The 20,219-nt window shown below is 31.5% G+C and overlaps 1 protein-coding gene across 1 annotated transcript; it reads right to left on the bottom strand.

The window, feature by feature from the left end:
- Positions 1–5,294: 5,294 nt before the first annotated feature.
- LOC128158314 (uncharacterized) lies at positions 5,295–11,842 on the bottom strand. Its single transcript, XM_052821097.1, has 4 exons — positions 11,748–11,842; positions 11,245–11,342; positions 10,868–11,008; positions 5,295–5,527 (listed from the first exon to the last, which is right to left on the bottom strand). Exons 1-4 carry the CDS (start codon positions 11,840–11,842, stop codon positions 5,295–5,297), a joined length of 567 nt encoding a protein of 188 aa, XP_052677057.1.
- Between the last annotated feature and the right edge of the window lie 8,377 nt (positions 11,843–20,219).

Here is a 20,219-nt window from a genome sequence, read left to right on the forward strand (position 1 = left end):
GAATTACCAACAGAATCAGTACAAGGTCTTCCGTTGAAAACGGAAGACCTTAATAATTACAACATAAAAGACATGACTAGCTGATACTTCAAAGATATCAAAAGATCAGAACACTTTAAGTCTAAAGTAATATCATCTTGTTGGTAAGATTTCGAAAAATCTATTAGCTTTTTATTGTCAAAATTCTTCTTTGAAAACTTACAGTTTTTGTCAATTATAAAACTATTTTTATTGGGTTTTTTTTCACAATGAAAGCTATTCTGATACTTTAGTTTCAACTTACTTCCTTTGCTGTGAAGGATGCCAAAATTGTCAAAATTGTGGTGATGCTCTTGTAGCATATCAGAAATTATGTCAGGCCCTAGAAGACATTCCTTTGCAATGCCAGTGCCTTTTTTTTTAGTTATGAGACCTTCAGACTTTGCTGTTACAATTAATGCAATGTGTACCAGACAGGTTGCAGAAATTCAATGATTAATTTATCTTAGACAAAAAGCGTATTTCCCCAAAAGCTATCGTTAGGTTAACTCATTAAAACTCATTAAAAAACTATAAAGCAGACGTGTTCTTTTATTTTACTTTAATTTCTTTGTCTTAAAAATATATTTATGTTTCATTGGTAAATGCAAAACTGTTCATCATGATTGTAAACAACTCGTGATGATGTTTTCTTTTTATAAGTGCGTTACCAGCAAGCATTTTTTTTTAAATATAAGAGACACTTCATTTACTATGAAAAAATATGTCTATAGTCTGTCCCAAGATATTCATGCTGCTTTTATCACATTCCTCAATATTTATAAACGCATTTGGGTTCAAGCGATGTTTATTCAACGTTATGAAGAAACCACAAGATGACCCGGCCTTTTGGAACGCTCACTCTAACTTGTCAGGTTTTAATACACTGTTAAAAAACAAAACAGTCAACGGGAATTTTCCATTACGAAAGAGATGAAATTACCCCAATAATAACGCTGAAAATGTTTCGTGGTATTTCCCATTTCCCATTATAAATCTTTGTTAAAAATATCTTTCGTTTCTGTGAATTTTTCCGATTAAAAATGATAATATGACAATGAATATATCTTGGATAATTTCCTTTTCATCAATTTCAATTGCCCTTTTTTTAACATTTATATGTATTTTTATTTTATAATCGTCCAAATGTGCTGCATAAATATTTTGAGACATACTTTCTAATTCTTGTGTAATGTAAGTGCAAATACGTAGCTCTGTGAGAAAATTGGAGTTAACATGCCACAATGCCACACACTGAAACTTGCACTTTACCATCCATCTTTAAACAGTTTGAGATACGGTATGTCATTATAATCTTCATACAATGTATTACAGACGTCACTTGTCCAGACTTTTCTAAACACGCTAACCGAACTCGAAATATGTACTATGTTAGATTCATGTACAGGTGTCCTGTTTTAACACGTAAACATTCAACACTACATTCCTGTAAAGGTTTTCTGGTGACGTTTAAAAGACTTTAGTGCAAGTCGTCTGGGTTTTTTTTATGCCTGAGGATTATTTGAGATCAAATATTGTAAATGAGATGAATTAGATCAATTTGCTTTGAGGAAAAGTCTTCGCAAAAACATGATATGAAGTCTTTAAGATAAAAGCTGTCAAAATCGTCATTTATATTGAGCTAACATCATGTTAAAATCAAAGTAAAACATGAATTATTGCTTGTCCCTTTAAAGCTATATCGTATTTCCATTTTAGGGATGTAAATAATAGATGAAACAGCCATAAACCATATTACTTAATTTGCTTCCGTGACTTAAAAATAATGCCAGAATCTTTGTCAAGAAAACCCCATTTTATTTAACGAAAATATATTATTTAAGTATTATTTTTTATAAAAACATATCAAATTGGTTATATAAATTTGAAATTTTTATCTAATTTCACAGTAATAAATCTATTCTGAACAAGTAATGACTTCTCTACTTGTGCTCATGCGCCGTGAAAAGGCCAAGTGTGTTTACAAGAAATTGAACGTCGCAGATTTCCAATGCAAACACAATTGCAAATATACACTGAGTGTAAATATTTAAAGTATAACTTTATTCTACAAATGTGAGTTAGATGAAGATATTTGAGGACAAATTCGACAATTGCATTGAAAATTTATTTGTTACTTTCTTTTGGTGACACTAACTTTAAATTTTCCATTAAATGAGTTATTTTGTTTAAAAAAAACCCCCTAAAACGGCAATATTTAGAAAATGTATTATTATTTGTAGTTTACTTATATTTGTTCGACTAAGATATAACATGGACATATATACAATACACTTCATCAAAACTCATTACGAGTTGTTTTTGTTTAAATTCCATACAAATCAAAGTATTATGACCCCAGCCTTCTGAATATTTGGATTTTAATATTCTACCAAACTCCAAAGTCAAGGAGGCTGAGTGGTCAACATATAAACTCCCAGATTTACTATTTAAGATTTAAGATATGATCTGTTATGCTATAAACTATGATTAAAACATTATACATTTTAGCTTTAAAGTTTGAGTATATTTTTCTACGCCTTAATACAGAACACTTTTCTTCTTAAGGAGATTAATATTGTTTTAAATTGGCCACGACCATACAGCCCGTTTAATTTGATAGACTACCAGAGGTTCTCTCTGAAACATAAAAAAGTTGCATGCAGGCTTCATTTTATGAAATGATTATCACTTATGTCGGTTAATATTCTTAAATAACCCATATAAATATTATCTATCCCGATTAAACCATACAAAAGAAACACAATTTATTACACGATTTATTACACGTATGAAATACTGATAAATTAAGATGTGATACAGATAAACTGACATGGTATTTGGAAGTCTACTTAGATAATTAAATAAAGCATTTTTAAAACATACTAGATGATATCCCGCGCAAGCGTGGAATAAACACAATATACATTAATATGATACAATATCAATATGTTGAACCATGAACCATATGTTTTCTTTATTGTTGTATATATTGTGTCCGATTTTATTTCTAAACTGCTTTATTTACCTATTTTTAAAAATTAAAAAAAAAACAAAAAACCCAACGGCATGGATAGGAGCGGACAGGTGTGAAACTCTATATTGATGTTACAAATATATTTGTACGTGGCATTAATTTTTTTTAAATTTATTTTATTTCAAACCAGCGAATATGGATTTAGTGCGTCGTATCTCTAAATTATGTTCTTTAGGTCAAATTAAAATTAATAACAATTTTATCAGTATAATAACAGTTTCAGCTAAACGATTTTTTAATTGGGAGGGGGGGGGGTCACCCCTTATTTAACTTCCCCTGTTTATGCATAGCATAATATGTTTATTGTATACAAAATAATGTCTGAGGTTTACTACCAATATATCGTGATATAAAAATGTATGAAATTGAAAAAAGTATTGCATATTTTAAACCATAGTTGACGGATCCAAAGTATCTACCCGATGGGTTACTCGCCTATAGTACACTTACCGCTATGACGTTACATGTAATTAGTCAACCCACTTACCGGGGGGGGGGCGTTTTGAAAAAACTTTTCCATCAAGTCTACAATTGCTTTTAATTACTCCATGATCCCTAGTATCTGCCCGCGATGCATGATGTTTTCGTCTTACACTGTTTCACCCCTGCTTATGTTGTTGTCATTTAAATTTTGGACCACGTGTTTTTATTTGATCCTTTCAGTTTCGCAGTAAAAATCGTGCCTCGTGTTTATAGTCTATTTCATAGAATCTATGTACTTGTAGTCAAATATAAATCTAGAGGTTTATTGATTTTAAACTTTATCTTCATTAATTATTAGATAAAATGTGTTTTAGAAATAAATGTGACGATACAAAAAAATATCGTTTTTTTCCTGCCGTTGCAAAAATTAACATGCTTAGTAGAATTTTTCCTAAGCGTTTATTTTTCGACCCGCGCCTGACCAAGTTATAGCATCAATAGTGAAACAGTCTATACTATTTTATGCAGAATGTTTCTTGAAAATGGCTCAATATACTATGTCTTTATGCAAAACAGACACCCATTATTTTTTTTAAAAACATGGTATTGCACACAACAAGCTTCAAACATAGCTATGATCTTATTAAGCAACCCAATGTTTATATTTTCAACCACTCTACACGTGGTTAAACACGAACGAAAACTTTTTTATGAATATCATCGTTGAATTTGAATAACCTCTATATGGTGAAATAAAACACAAATCTTAAAAGATTTTAATGATTTTAACATAAATCAAAGTAGGATATGATATGAAAAACGACCAGTACCAACGTATTTTGAGAATATTATTCGAACACATATACTTCCGCTCGAAATTTCACAAGAACTGAACAAATCTCGGTGAAGTCTCGTGAAATTTCATCTCTGGATTGCTTATATACTTATCAGCGATAAAGAAAACATTCCGAACACATTCGCAGGGGTGTGTTTGCCATGACGGTATTTAGTTAACCCGTGTTCTTGGTTACCCCGTTCTGGAAATTTCTATCTGGTTCTCTGACCAGAGGTCATGCTTCGCAAGCGTCCTATCCACCAAGACTAAATTCGCTCAAACAAGAAACGAATCTGCTCATTTAATTTGTCCAACAATTGTCAAATCTTAACTTCTATGAATATACTCTACATAAGTTACCAGCAAATATATTCGTTCTTTACGTAATCATTCAATATTTTTTTCATTGCAAGTAAATAATTAGATGTAAACTACTCTGACTTGGATCTGCAAAGCGATTTCGGGCATGTTATCCAAAAATAAAAGGTTTTTGATTAATTTCACAATATTACTTATCAGTTTAAAATTAATTATAGTTTACGGACATCATCTTACACTTTTGAAATGCCAAAGGTATAAGCAGTTACTCTTGTACAGGCATTTTGTAGTTTATTTGATTATGTTAATCGTTACATATTTCCAGTTATGCAATTCAACAAATGATTTTCCATATAACTACTTCAAAATGAAATGTAAACATTGTTGTTTAAAAATAATATATAATATGATGTAATCTGAGTACAATTTCAAATCGAGTTAAATTTATTGCCTAATGATCTACAAATTCACTTTAACAGTGTCAACAGATTGGTGAAATACATTTGTCAGTAAAATACATCAATTATTTCATTCCATTTTGACGCCATTAGCCATATTGATAACTAGTGGTTAAATTATCAATGTTTACCCCAAAACGACCTTGTCATCGTTAACAATAGGAAATGATGAAGTTCAATTTGTGTTTACTAGTCTATTTATCTGTTAGAACGCCAACTCTGCCAAAGGAAGTGGTTCTGTGTGGTTCATTCTATGACGTCGGTTCTCAGATTCCCGATTACGCTCATTGTTGTAGACGATTACACAAATCACCCAGGCAACGATGGAGAGCAGGGTACCAAGTCCACTCAGTAGAATCGAGTACGGAAACTTTACGAATGGGCCATGTATAATGTTTAACAGAGCAGTTGTTAAAATCAGATCACATTGAAGAGTTGCTACAAGACACAAAGAAATTTGTTTGAATTCATATAAGTTCATCTTAACTAGTGAATCCTAAATTTGATCGATTTTTCTCATTAAAACTGAAAGACTATGATTACAATCTACCAGATGTGTTTAAATTTTCCGATGATTTTTGGTTTGGTAAGCTACGTTGTATTCATAATAATTCTAGATTTTAACATTTTAACATTTGCACGCTCAGGTTGATCGAGTAAGAGGAACAAAACTAGAAAGGAGGATCAATAAAACATTAAAGTGTTCTTTAATAATTAGGTCTTTCCACCTTTAGGGCAAACTGCCTCTTGTGTTTTTTCTTCATATTATTTTTTTTATTGTTCTTGTCCTTCTTATCTTATATCCTCAATCACAAAAAAAGATCCAGTCTTGTATTCCACAATATTTTCAGTTGAAGACGTCTCCTTGTACTTCTCATAATTATACATGGATTATTGCTTTCAAATGTTTTAATAACAAAATACTCTAGAATGCCTCGACATCGAACATCTAAAAGGCAGTCTACCAGTGTGTTCTTGTTTGTCTTCCCCCTTCAACTATGTTTTTCTACAACATTCAACTATAATCCTGCTGGACATGTCATCACTGGTGACGTAAATATAGTGAACAATGATGACGTTTATTCACTTTTTTTTAAAGGTCCAAATTTAGGGAACTCCAGTCTTTCAATTCGCATTCTAATTTCATTTAGATGAGCCAAACATGAATGAGAAGACCTTGTCGCGTTGTCAGAATAAAGTAAAAGTATTCGATGCATGTTAAAATCTCGTATTAAGTGATTAAAGCAAAGTATGAAAATCATCTATCCTTCTATATTTAATAATTTAGAAGTGAAAAAAGAACTAGATAGAAAACGATAAGAAACAACAACGTATTTGCTTGTAAGGCTTATTATATAAATTGTATTTTAGAAGAGCTTTGATTTAATTCCGAAAGTGGAAATACAACTTATACCAATAGCTCTTTTTCAAAAGAAGAAATTCTTCAAAATTATATTTTCAATATTTCAAAAAATAAAAATTAATTTGAATTACCTAACCTTTCTTGGATACCTAAACTTCATTAAAAAAATCCTTATAAACAAAGTAAATGTTCTACCAAGCCTCTTTCTTTACTCCATCACCTCAATATGGTGTTTTTGTCTCTCAGTTACTTCGATACACAAGGGCAAGCTCTTTGCATAAAAAAGTTTCTAAGGCGAGGCAAGCTACTGACTAACAAATTGAAAAAAAAGACTACCAACAGTCTCGTTTGAATTCATCTTTTCGGTAGTTCTATGGTCGATATAACGACCTTGTCAGCAAATAAAATATTCCACTGGGCTGCATACTGACTGAAGTTTTTCATACTAATTGTTAGACCATAATTAGTCACCTAATTGTGTACGGACGTTTCCGGTTTTCCCGATTACGACAAAGAGCACACGGCGGGTGTGACCGGTCAGCATAGGGTGCTCATTTCTCCTTGCAAACTGACTCTACCTATATTTTTTAGGGGTCCGTGTTCGCATTGCTCTTGTTTCGTAATTTTCCTTTGAAGTTTTGAATTTGATCACTGTTTGTTGTCACTACATGTCAATATTAATTAGTTATCGTGTTCCGTAAATTCGTTTTACTAAATTACGATGATAAAAAGTACCGGTAAATAAATCCAATTGAAAAGAAACAATTGACATTTCTCTCCCGTTTTATTGGTATGAAAGCAACCGAGTGTATCAAATTCATATAGTTGTATAAAAAAGCAGTTATATTTTTTTCAAAAATTAAATTGATGATGTAGTTCTATTCATTGTACATTTTTACCTGTTTAAATTGAAAATAATAATAAAATTATGTAAAAATGACATGTGGTGATAGCGAAATTGTTCAAATTAAACAAGAGGCCCATGGGGACACATCGCTCACTTGAGCAACATTTGGCGTTCAAAAAAATATTGTGCCATATGGCACCTCGGTAGAATAACAAAAAAAAAAATATTGTAAATTTTTCACTCATTTTTGCATACACGTAATCTTTGACATTGTACCTTCATGGAACACTATTTTTAACCAGAATATAAGAAACTCCTCCGCAAGATATAAGACTGAACATTTCGTAGATGTACACTGTTAACTTCCCTCTATTTTTGTTCTTTCCCCCCCACATCCCCCACTTTATAAGGCGATCAAAATATACATGTATGAGAGCATATGGGCACAGTTTCTTCCTCAACTTCTTACTACTGGTTTTTTTAAAAAAAATAATATAATAGTTATTGTATTTTATTTTTAAAAATCCTATAGATGTGAAAATTGTACATCAATGTGCTCAATTCCTCAAATTAAGAACATTCAAAAGTTTTACTTGTCTTCTCCATTATATTTAAATGACTGTTTCTACCTAGCGTTAACTCGTGTGACTTTTCTAACTTTACTCACACTTGATTGATGAATACACTGGAATGAAAATTGTTGTCACTTGACATGTTTTTAAAAAGAGCTATGAAAATCAATGTTATAGTATTGACAGGCACATTTTTCTAATTTACTAAGGCCTACCCATTATTATCATCTTTATTAAAAAGAGCAAATGGCTACAAACCAGGATAATTTTCTGCTGTAATATTTTCTTGGGAATAGCTATAATTCCTTTATCCCCGCAACAGAAATGCATCAGAACTGTGGAAACTGTTTTAACTATTTCGTTTTTATTTACTCCTGTCTGATAAATTATCAAAATTGATGAAGATTTTACATTATTTATTAAATAAAGAGGGGGCCCCAGAGAGTAGTTATATATACAGCATATCATTCTTTAAATTTTTTTGTACAAGTATTTAACATAACCTAATTCATATAGAATTTCTAATGATCAACCAAACTTTCAGCGTCAATCGTAGAATTAAAAGCAGGATAAAGAGCTTAACATTCTGCTAGGTTTGAGTCATATTTTGTTCACATGAGTTTATTACATTCAGCTTAAGATTTTTAACTTGGTATTTCCTATTCAGGATTTAAAATTGAAAAAAAGAATTGCTTCAGATCTGTGTACAAAAATACACGTAGAATTGGGAGCAAATCTCTGTAACTGGCTTATAATTCGAAGCTTTACACTCAGATATGGTTGTAAATAGAAATTGTAAACAATTAAACACAAGAAACATGCACAATAACAAATAAAGAGCACAATTTATTTTTCAAAATGAATCATGAATTATATACATGTATATACCTACATATTTCCGTCAGCGATATTAAACTCTATTTAAACTGAATAAACTCGGGAAAATACTGAGCATCTCAACAAAATATATTGCATTTTTCTATCATTTCGAAAAAGATCATACAGAATTACCGATAGAATAATTTTTAGTACATCAGGTTTTGCTTAATTTAAGCAGGTACAGTTAACTGTCTGACTTACCGAAATCTCTGTTTGATACGTTAAAATCTCAAAATACAGGCGATAGTTCCAAGGTTACAAAGCATGAATAATGACAACGAAACGAAGATTAAAAACAATCTAATACCACCGTCATATGTGAAAACTGACGGCTCTCAGGCTGATATACAGCGACCTTGGGCTAATTTAGGATGCGATATAAAAATTGCCATGTAATAATCTATATATATCGTATAAAACTAAAAAATATTGAATTCATTGCTTATAATTTAATTTCTTTTACACTTCAAAATTTTAGCACAACGTCATGCGTATTGATACGTTTTTGACGTTAGTCTTACTATGACGTAGGCAACATTCTTATGCGATTTAAAATAATTGTTTAGCAAATCAGAAAGCGAGTTACAACCAGAATTGAATTATATAATTATAAATTGATAATTAAAACAAGAAATAGCTTTGATGTTTTTACAATTAAATTCCTCAGAAACATTGTAATATCATAATGAAAGTATTTGCTTTTCAGAGAGTTATATAATCTCGACAGCTTGTACAGTTTACCTTCTAATAAGTTTTCTATTTGGTCCTGCATGAAATGTTTTACTATGACTATACGTGCTGTTTGATTTTTATCCATGCATATCCACTTCGAAAAGCATGTCATCAATTTTAGATCATACATGTAATAATTTTCTTTAAAAAAAACTCAACATTCTATTAAGATATAGGAGAGTATCCAATATGGAAGTTTTCTCCAAAAGAATACATGTTCATGTACGCAGCACTGTGAAGGCTTACTATGAAAATGTCGGTGGGTTTAAACGTTCATAAAACGATGCATCTATTATTACAAAATATTTATGCAAAGTTATTTCGTCATGATGTAAATGTGATATTAAATGAAACAGAACATTAAATGCTACTTTGTATGACACTTAGTGCGGTCCCCTGAATTGATAGTCACGTGGTATGTGTTGATAATTCTCCCGAATGGAGGTCATAAACAAATGTCAATATTACAAGGGCATACCCTTATTTGAACTAAAATTTCATAATAAATAATTAAATTCTACTTTTCTGGTAGATTCAGAAAAGTGCTGCTGCTTTGTATAGAGTTCATCTTTATTCTTTATTAGAATAAATATGTTCCGGTTGGAATTTATATGACCTTCACTTAATATTTTACGTATTTATTAATTCATTCTGTAGATTTCATCGAAGCAGCAGCACTTTTTAATAAATGTAATATTCCCTTAATCTATATCCAAAAGATCGAAACGATCTATTTAGTGTTTGCCTTTGTAAAAAGCGGATTTAAATAGGCTTCCCGATGTCAAACACATCAAATCTGTACATTAAACACTCCAGAAAAGAAATATTGCACGCTCTAAGAATAATTACATGCCGAATCAAAACAAGGATTATAGACAGGATTTAATGGTATAATAAGTGTTTTATGATTATGCTCCGTTCATTTATAAAATGCATTTGTTCATGTTGAAAAATCGATTGATCCGCCTCTCTCTACGCATAATATGCGTCAAAATTTACAATATCACGTCACGTAAACAGGTGCATCGCGATCAGACTGTTGATTATATTTATCGTTGATGGAATTCTGTGACTACAAAGTATAGGTACTTTTTTTAATGTAGTTTAATGTTTTCGTTCCCATAACAATCTGAAATTCCCTTATTTATTATAATTTTTGATGACTTGTTGTTTTGTGTAATATCATAGTTAACATATCCCGTACTTTCTGGTCGGCGCGACCACAAAGTAAACCTAAACAGTGCTGTGAAGTGTAAAGTAAAAAATGTAATAAATTATTAAATTTAAAGCAGACGCGGCTTGTAATTGTTTCACCATCCAGCCTCCTTATGAAGGAAATTATCCACAAACGATGAAATTGTCTTCAATTAAATCAAATACATTACCCGCCACAGGAATAATGATAACAGCGATAAAATATTGTGTTGTTGAACGTTTAGTTGGAATGACCACCAAGATGCCAGATATTGCACACAGAATAAGAGCAACCAGGCATTTAATTTGGAATGTCACAGTTATTTTAAAACCTAAAATTAAGAAAACATGCATTAAATTTTTTTTACAATTCTTTGGAAGAATAAACCTTACTGATATCAAAATTAAAGGAAGCAATATTATGGTAACATTTCATTTAATTTTATAAAGAATAAATGTTTTTGATATTTTTTAAAGCATTTAGAGTAAAAAATACAACTGATTCATTTATTTCTGCAATAACAAAAAAAATAAATGCATTTAAATGAAAAAAAAATATCTATGGTACCTGGGGTCTTTTGGAAGAAATCGCTGTATTCTTTGTTTTCACACTTGTCATTGGTGCATCTTTCCATGTAAAACATATTGTACTTTATATGCTGTAACGTAAATTTGGATATTGAGATAATTATTTTTTTACCTTTGTTTACGTAGCTGACGTAGCTAACGAAACTTATTTACGATATGTGTGATTTTCTAGTCATATCAATATCAGTAAAAATATTTGAAAGATACTTAGTTTAGTTTGTTACTAAAAGCCTTTTAAACTCATTATTTTATTTGAGGTAAAAGGTTTAATGTCTTGACTTTTAATGAGAAATGCCGATAACAGTGTAGTCTAATGCTATTCTCTGGAAAGAAAGAAAGCAAGAGAAAGAGAGAGAGAGAGAGAGTGAAAGAGGGAAATAAAATAAGAACTCGTACCTGACTGGCAGGGAAAGGACAAATAAAGTACTCAGTAAAATGTTACTTAAACTTACCCTGACAGAACCTCTGTGTTCATAAGAATAGAACAACCATCCAGGCGATACCATTGAAATAAGCCAAAAAATAAATGTTAATACCAAAAACGCAAAGGCCAGTCTTTTTCCTGTATTATTCAACATTGTTGCAGCCTACAAGTATAATAAAATTTTCAAATGATTAGGGAAAATACCCATCGTCCTTTTACAAGTATTTTTCAAGAACGGAAGAATACATCATAGTATTAACAATTTTCCTTTTTGGAAATCAGCGGATATAATTAACAGGTTTTTTTTTCAAAACTGACACCGATTTAAAATGAACTTTTATTATATTTATTTCAATCCCGGTAAAAATCACTCGTGAAAATATTTTTTAATTTAACATTAAAATGCTTTGTTTGGTGTTCCATGCAGGTTTAAAGGTAACTAGCAAGACAGGAATAATACCTTTTTAACCATTAGATGTCAGATTTTGATATGCAATGTTAGCGATCTAATAATCAGTAAAACACAAACGAGAGGATTTTACTGTTTCTAATAACATCCATTATTCATTAATCATTAAATTAATTATCTATATTAAACTTTTGCCAAATCCAAATTGTAAATCAGTACAATAAGAATATGTTCAAATCAAGTCAAGTATTTATTAAAAGTTAATAAGACACGTTAGATATAAAATTTGCAGAACAGAACGATAACCGAACAGAACAGTGAAAATTAAGTGGATGGTTGTACGTTTTCTCAGCGTTATTTGGGACTTTTCAATAAATAAAAGTATTTTTTCCAAATGAATGAATGAATGAAAAATGAATGAAAAAAAAATGAAAAAAATTATTTTGTATAAACAATTACATTACGTTTTTTTTTTTATAAATAAAATTGAAAGAAATTATTCTATAATTATATCTACCAAATTTGGTTATAATTTGACGTTTAGTAAAAAAAAAGTTTGGCAAATCTTTGTGTTTTTGTTATTGATCATGACATTGGTAAAGATATTCATTATCAATAATTATTATGTTATTGTATGTCCAATTAAAACTATTTTTATACTAAGTGGTTCTATCTGGTCCTTCGTCTATGTGCAGAATTTACAAGAGTTTTTCGCCTAATTAATGAATAAAGCTTTAGAAATTTCCTGTAAAATAGATTAAATCATAAACAATTAACCATCGTCTGATCTATATCAAAATAGATATATAATGTATTGACAGTCATCTCATTTCACAAAAATACGTTGACTAAAGAAGCAAAAGACTAAATATTTGCTAGCAGGTATTTGAAAAGGAAACCTCAAGCACTAACTTGTTAACTTCACCTATTATTTACTATAATGTACCCCATAAAATGAACAATATCTGAAAAAATTCAAATGATACTGAATCAATCTTGCGCTCCATGCTTCCTACTTTTATATATGAAGTATATAATCTGCAATGTGACATTTATTCTTGAAAACAAAATCATTAAAATTGAGTTAAAATTGTGTTTTAGGCTATATTAAGGTGTGCTCTGATATGATATGACGAATGACAAACTATGAGATTGTATGCTATGATAAAGATTCTGATGCTATGGCATGAGATTTCAATGCTATGATATGAGATTCCAATGCTATGGTATGAGATTCCATTGCTATGGTATGAGATTCCAATGCTATGGTATGAGATTCCAATATTATGGTATGAGATTACAGTACAATGGTATGAGCTTACAGTACTATGGTATGAGATTACAGTACTATGGTATGAGATTCCAATGCTATGGTATGAGATTCCAATGCTATGGTATGATATTTTAATGAAATGCCATGCTATTATTTATGTTGTAAAAGATATGCTTTGGCTGACTGAAAGTCTGTAGAGAACAACTGAGTTGGGAAGGTATCCGTATGTTTTGTAACCTTTTTTTGAAAAAGCTAATAAGTGAAATTGAGTGACTGAAATGAATCATTGATTTGTAAATACGCTTTATACAGACCATAACACGTGCTACTATAAACCGTTCACACGTATCTAACGGTTGACACAAAACACTATAAGTGACACGCTTTGGCCGAGACACTATGCAGCTTGCACGAATCGCTTAAAGCTGAACACTGCTCGTAGATAAGCACAGTCTCACAGGTACATGTTCAGAAAGAAATCTAAGACAAAGCTTAAGCAGGACGTATGTTATTTCGTAGACCTAAGTCCGTAGCTAGAAGAGTGCTTAGCTAGGACAACTAACCCAAAACTTAGGTGGCCGGAAGAGCTGACTTAAGTATGTCTTAAGTATTGTTTTCACACATTAAGAAGTTTTATCTAAGGAACAAGGAATAATTCTTTGAGTATTATGAGGTGATAATATTGGTCGGGGCGTGATCAAATCCAATAAAGCACGAAGGGCTTAATGATAGATTTGATCACGCCCTGACCGAAATTATCACCTCATAATATTCAAAGAATGATTCCTTATTACTCACATTTATATAATTTTCAGCAGTTGTGCGATTAAGTATTTGAATATACACAAGCAAATCCCACTTGCGCCCAAATGATGCGTCTTTTGAATTTATTGGACGGTATAATACAAAATTGATACGTAATATTGTTAATAATTATTATTTCAATTCAGCATTTGAATACAGACTATTTATCACATATTTACACAAAATCTATATCTTAAAATTCACCAATATAAAAGTTTTGATTTAATTGACATAGATATTAACGGTGGTCGTAATAAGCTGTAACATTTTCTATATAGCATGCAAGTAGGCTACTGAATGGTTGTAAACAAATCCACTTTCTAGTTATATAAGGTCTACGAGGATCGCGTTATTTCGCCAAAAGCAGTCTTCGAGAACGACTTAATTAGTGTATATTTGTCAAAACAAAGACGTAACAAGAATAGATGGAATACATTGCGTAAAATTCATCGCTTTGAGCTTTTTTTTTTAAATTTAAGGCACATATGTATCAGACTTGGGGTAATGCTAAATCTTATGGTAATGCATTTCAATGCATTACACGTTTTCAAAGAAATGCTAGTAATGTGTAATGCAACATAATTAGCATTACAAGTACTGGTAATGTAATTCATTACTTTCCAAAATCTAATTTAATGCTGACATTACATGGCATTACTTTGCATTACTATGCTTATTTATGCATGTTCACTTTAAAAATGTGATAAATAAACGAATAGCTGAAATTGTATTTCACTAAAAATTATTTTAAAAAAGAAGGAAATAATTTTTGAGATAAAAATGTTTTAGTTTTGTTATTAAAAAAAGATTTCAAAAAATTCAATTTTAAATTGTTAGCATTACTGGATATTATTATATAACAACACAATTCAATTACATTTTTAAGAGTGTTGTTATTAAGAGTTTGACACCATTTAAACAATTTACTCCAGAAAGTTTGCAATTAAATAGAGAATGTGTCAACAACACACTACTCCCCCAACATAATCTTCACCATACATACTTACATACTCCACTGTAGCTACATCATGTCTCTTCACCATACATACCCACATACCTAACTGTGGCTACCTCATGTCTCTTCACCATACATACCCACATAGTCCACTCTAGCTACATCATGTCTCTTTACCATACATACCCACATACTCCACTGAGCTATCTCACGTCTCTTCACCATGCATACTCACATACTCCACTGTAGCTTCATCATATCTCTTCACCATACCTGCCCCCATATTCCACTGCAGCTATCTCATGTCTCTTCACCATACATACCCACACACTCCACTGTAGCTACATCATGTTTCTTCACCATACATACCTACGTACTTTACTGTGGCTACATCACGTCTCTTCACCATACATACTTACTTACTCCACTGTAGCTTCATCATGTCTCTTCACCATACCTACCCACATACTTCACTGTAGTTACATCAAGTCTCTTCACATAACATACCCACACACTCCACTGTAGCTATCTCATGTCTCTTTACCATACAAACCCACATACTCCACTGAGCTTTCTTACGTCTCTTCACCAAACATACGTACATAATCCACTGTAGCTTCATTATGTCTCTTCACCATACCTGCCCCCATATTCCACTGTAGCTATCTTATGTCTCTTCACCATACATAACTACATACTTAGCTGTAGCTACATCATGTCTCTTTACCATACATACCCACATTTTTAGCTGTAGCTACATCACGTCTCTTCACCATACATACCCACATACTCCACTGTAGCTAGCTCATGTCTCTTCCCCATACATACCCACATACTCCACTGTAGCTACATCATGTCTCTCCACCATACCTACCTACATACTTTACTGTGACTACATCACGTCTCTTCACCATACTTACTTACTCCATTGTAGCTTCATCATGTCTCTTCACCATACCTGCCCCCATATTCCACTGTAGCTATCTCAGGTCTCTTCACCATACATACCCACATACTCCACTGTAGCTTCATCATGTCTCTTCACCATACATACCCCCATACTTTACTGTGGCTACACCATGTCTCTTCAGCATACCTACCCACATATTCCACTGTAGTTATATCATACAAAATTTTAGCATTACAAGTAATGGTAATGTAATGCATTACTTCCAAACATCTAGTGTAATGCTGGCATTACATGCCATAACTTTGCATTACTATACTTTTCCTTGCATGTTCATTTGTAAATTCGTGATGAATTGAATAATTGAAATTGTATTTTATTAAAAATTGTTTTAAAGAAGAAACATAATTCTTGAGATAAAAATATTTTTGTGGTTTGATTAAGCATGTTAAAAAAAATAAATTAAAAATCCATTCTTAAATTGTCAATATAACTGGCTATATCACCACAATTTCATAACATTTTAAGACTGTTGTTATTAAGAATTTCAAATCATTTAAAAAATGTACTCTTATTAGTTGTTACACATTCAATGAATTCTTTACTGTGAAGAATGTGTCAACAACACACAATGCCCCCAGGATAATCTAAGTATCAAAACAATCTATTGTTATAAGAAGTGCTAAACACCCCCATCCCCTTGCATTGGCTATGTTCCAATAGAATAGAAGACAGGCATGCACCTTTAAAAACAAAATGAATACACTGTCCATCCATGATGAAAATCAAAATCACTACCAATATTATAACCCATTTGAAATATAATTACTCTCTCTCTCTCTCTTTCTCTCTCTCTCTCTGTTGTAATTTAAGTGCATAAGTTTGGACTGAGAGAAAATACAAGATTCATTATTTTTTTGTATTGTTGCACTAAATATATATCCTAAGGTAAAGATTGCCAAGAAATTGTTTAGCCCCAACTTCCGCTGCCCCTGTAAAACTTTTACCGGTATTTAATATAGCTTGGAAGATTTTCAAACCTAACAGGATGCAGTTAAAATATGAACCCTTTGAAACTTTGATGATCATAAAATGCAACAGCAATCTTTAGTCTTAAAGTACCCTAAGTATAAGACAATTGCAATCAAATAAGAGAATTCTTAAAAGTTCCAAAAAATCTCAATTATCGCCCACATGTGACATCCAAGATGGTAGATGCTACTTATTCATTTCGAAATACAACTTATTTATGTTAACATGTATGATAAATATGTTGACATGCAACTTAGTGATGTTCGCATACTACTTATTTATGTCGACATGCAAATTAGTTACGTCTACATGCGAGATGAATATGTTGACAGGCAGCTTAGTTTTGTTCACATGCGAGATAAATATGTTAACATGCAACTTTTCAATTGCATGTCAGCATAACTAAGTTGCATGTTAGCATAAATAAGTTGCATGTCAACATAAAGAAGTTGCATGTCAACATAAATAAGGTGCATGTCAACATAAATAAGTTGCATGTCAACATAAATAAGTTGCATGGCAGCATGAATAAGGTGCATGTCGACTTAGATAAGTAACATCCAGCATCTTGGAAGTCACATGTTGGCGCTAATTGAGATATTATATAGTTTTCTTTTGATTGTAATTTTCTTGCATGATAACATAGTTATGTTGCATGTTGACATAACTATCTTGCATGTCAACATACTTATCTTACATGTCGACATATTTAATAGAAAAAAAAACCTTGCATACAAGGGGCAGAGATATGCCACCATAGGAGGATGAACTGACGTGACAATCACTTTAAAAGAGGAGATACAGTGCAATGAATATTTATTATTAAAATCTTTATTATTCAACAACATTGTATCTGAGATCAAACTAGTTCTACTTATAAATTAATAAATTGTAACAAATCTTATAAACTATGAATAATATAAATTTACTGAAAAATAGGTATGTTTTATTTTTTTGCATTCAAATTTTACGTTGTTAATTTTATTTCTTTTGATTTATTATAATTCATTGTTTGATCACATGCTGTGCTCGTCCCAACGGTCGCACCGTAAAACATATTAGTAATGTAATGCATTACTCTACAATGTAATTCACCCCAAGCCTGATATGTATATGTACTCATGCCACCTATAGAATTTTGTGTCTGTACATTAAAGGGTACCTGCAGCCCAGCCGATGTGAAACATATGTCAAAGAGTTTATTTACCAAAATTTAATGCAAAAACTGCATCAAAATCGATGCAAAACTAACGGAGTTACGCCGCTTCAAAGTGTCTATTTTTACCTGCTTTTTGAAATCTAATCAAGAGAAAACAGAATTAGGCGATAACGAGGCTTCAGCGGAAGTGACGTCACGAGGTCAACAGGAGGAAAATTTCTTTACAAAGCTATACAAAATAAACTCGTTTTTTCAGCCAAAATAATTGATATTGGTCTGATGTTTTGACGTATCTAGTTATTGTAAGTATTGTAGATTTAGAAATTTGTATCCGTAATTATTTTATAGAGTCAGATTTCTTTTTAAAGGATTTTAAAATTTGCTATTCTCGTCGCCTTTGTACCGATGAATACGATATCTTCAAACGCTTGCATGGGCAGATTTATGTTCATTTTTCGGTTTTTTTTAAAATTACATAATATCATTCACAAACAAGTGATCCGAGACAATGACACAGGTAAACAGGTAAACTTACTATACACACGTGTATCTGGGGTATGTATACACATGGTATCCAAGTCTGGTGAACAAACAGAAGGTTTCACACCTCTAGACTGGTAACTTGATTTGTGTATAATTTGCTACTCAATTGTTAAAAAATAAAACAGAAAAATAAATTAGACTGTGTAAAATCAAGATTCGTAAGCTAATACATGTATATAGTCCGTCAATCGGTGATTAAAGAATCATGCCTGAGACTATCAAATAGTAAAACTAATGTTCGAAGTAAATGCCGTTATTGTTACTTATCTAATCAAATAACGACCAAATTTACAATTCAGCAATTGAAACCTTTTTTATGTGATCAAGTAATTATTTTGGAGGTAATTACGTTGGTCTTTATACTTTCTTATTTTATAAAGTCCAACTTTCTTTCGAGCGCTATGTCAGCAATTTAACCCTTTAACCCCATATAGCTTTAATTGTTATATATACTGACAACGAATCATTATGAAATCTGAATAAACTTAAACATTTTGACAAAGGATGTTAATAAATGTAAAATGAAAGTCCATTATCGTATTTTTAAAAGAATACGAGACAGACTTAATCATGCAGCCATCTTGGACTCTCGCCTTGATCCGTTTATAATCCCGTGTTTGTTTGTGAAAGAATGCATACTATTTTGAATGTTATTGGTCCGATATCAATATTATTGAATATTCGGGCGACATCATTTGTAATTGTATGCCTTATATGAGGAATAGACCCCGCGTTACCTTTTACGAAATATGTATTATCAATATTATTAATCAGATAATAATGTCAAGGTTAAGTTATTCTAAAGAATGACAATATTGACAAAATATGTTTCTTTTAACTATTGTGCTTTCATTAAAAGTCATTTTGCTACATATGGAGTGCATTTATATGTAAATTGTGTTACACATTTGACTAAATTCATGAAGCAAGCAAATTTCCGAATTCGGCATAAAATTTTGCTCGATTAAATACGGGTTTCAACGCAAACAACAGTGTATTTAGTCATCGAGGGTTGATAAGAAAATAAAACAACAGAAAAAATTGCTCACATATCAATAAAACAATGCAAGAAAACGAACAGTTTTCATACGATATTCTTGTTTCTCAAACAGCGGCGTTGACCCCGTGACGTCACAGTTCATCTCGCGCCAAATTGGCTTGATTCAAAACTCGTTCAGGTGTGAAATTGGGTTTTCCCCAAATATCTCGAAAACCATTTATGCGTTTGCTGCAAAATTTTCAGGATGATATTTTTACACAAAGATCTTCATTTTATAATAAATTGACCGGCACTGCAGGTACTCTTTAAAATCTACCCCTGTACTGGCCTGGGAACTGAGGAAACTTTGCATACTTTTGTAAATGCGTCTTTATTTTATTTTGGAGGGTGACAGAATATGATTGTTGACCAATGAATATATGGAATACGACAATATGTTGATATAATCT

Source organism: Crassostrea angulata, chromosome 8 (assembly GCF_025612915.1).
Source record: "Crassostrea angulata isolate pt1a10 chromosome 8, ASM2561291v2, whole genome shotgun sequence".
NCBI lineage: Eukaryota > Metazoa > Mollusca > Bivalvia > Ostreida > Ostreidae > Magallana > Magallana angulata.

Excerpts from the sequence above, each read along its gene's own strand:
- LOC128158314 (XM_052821097.1), bottom strand. The coding sequence starts at position 11,842 with ATGTTGAATAATACAGGAAAAAGACTGGCCTTTGCGTTTTTGGTATTA. Across the intron at positions 11,343-11,747 it reads GTATCGCCTGGATGGTTGTT|GTTACAGCATATAAAGTACA; the intron begins CTATTCTTATGA and ends ATCCAAATTTAC. Across the intron at positions 5,528-10,867 it reads TATCATTATTCCTGTGGCGG|CAACTCTTCAATGTGATCTG; the intron begins GTAATGTATTTG and ends TGTGTCTTGTAG.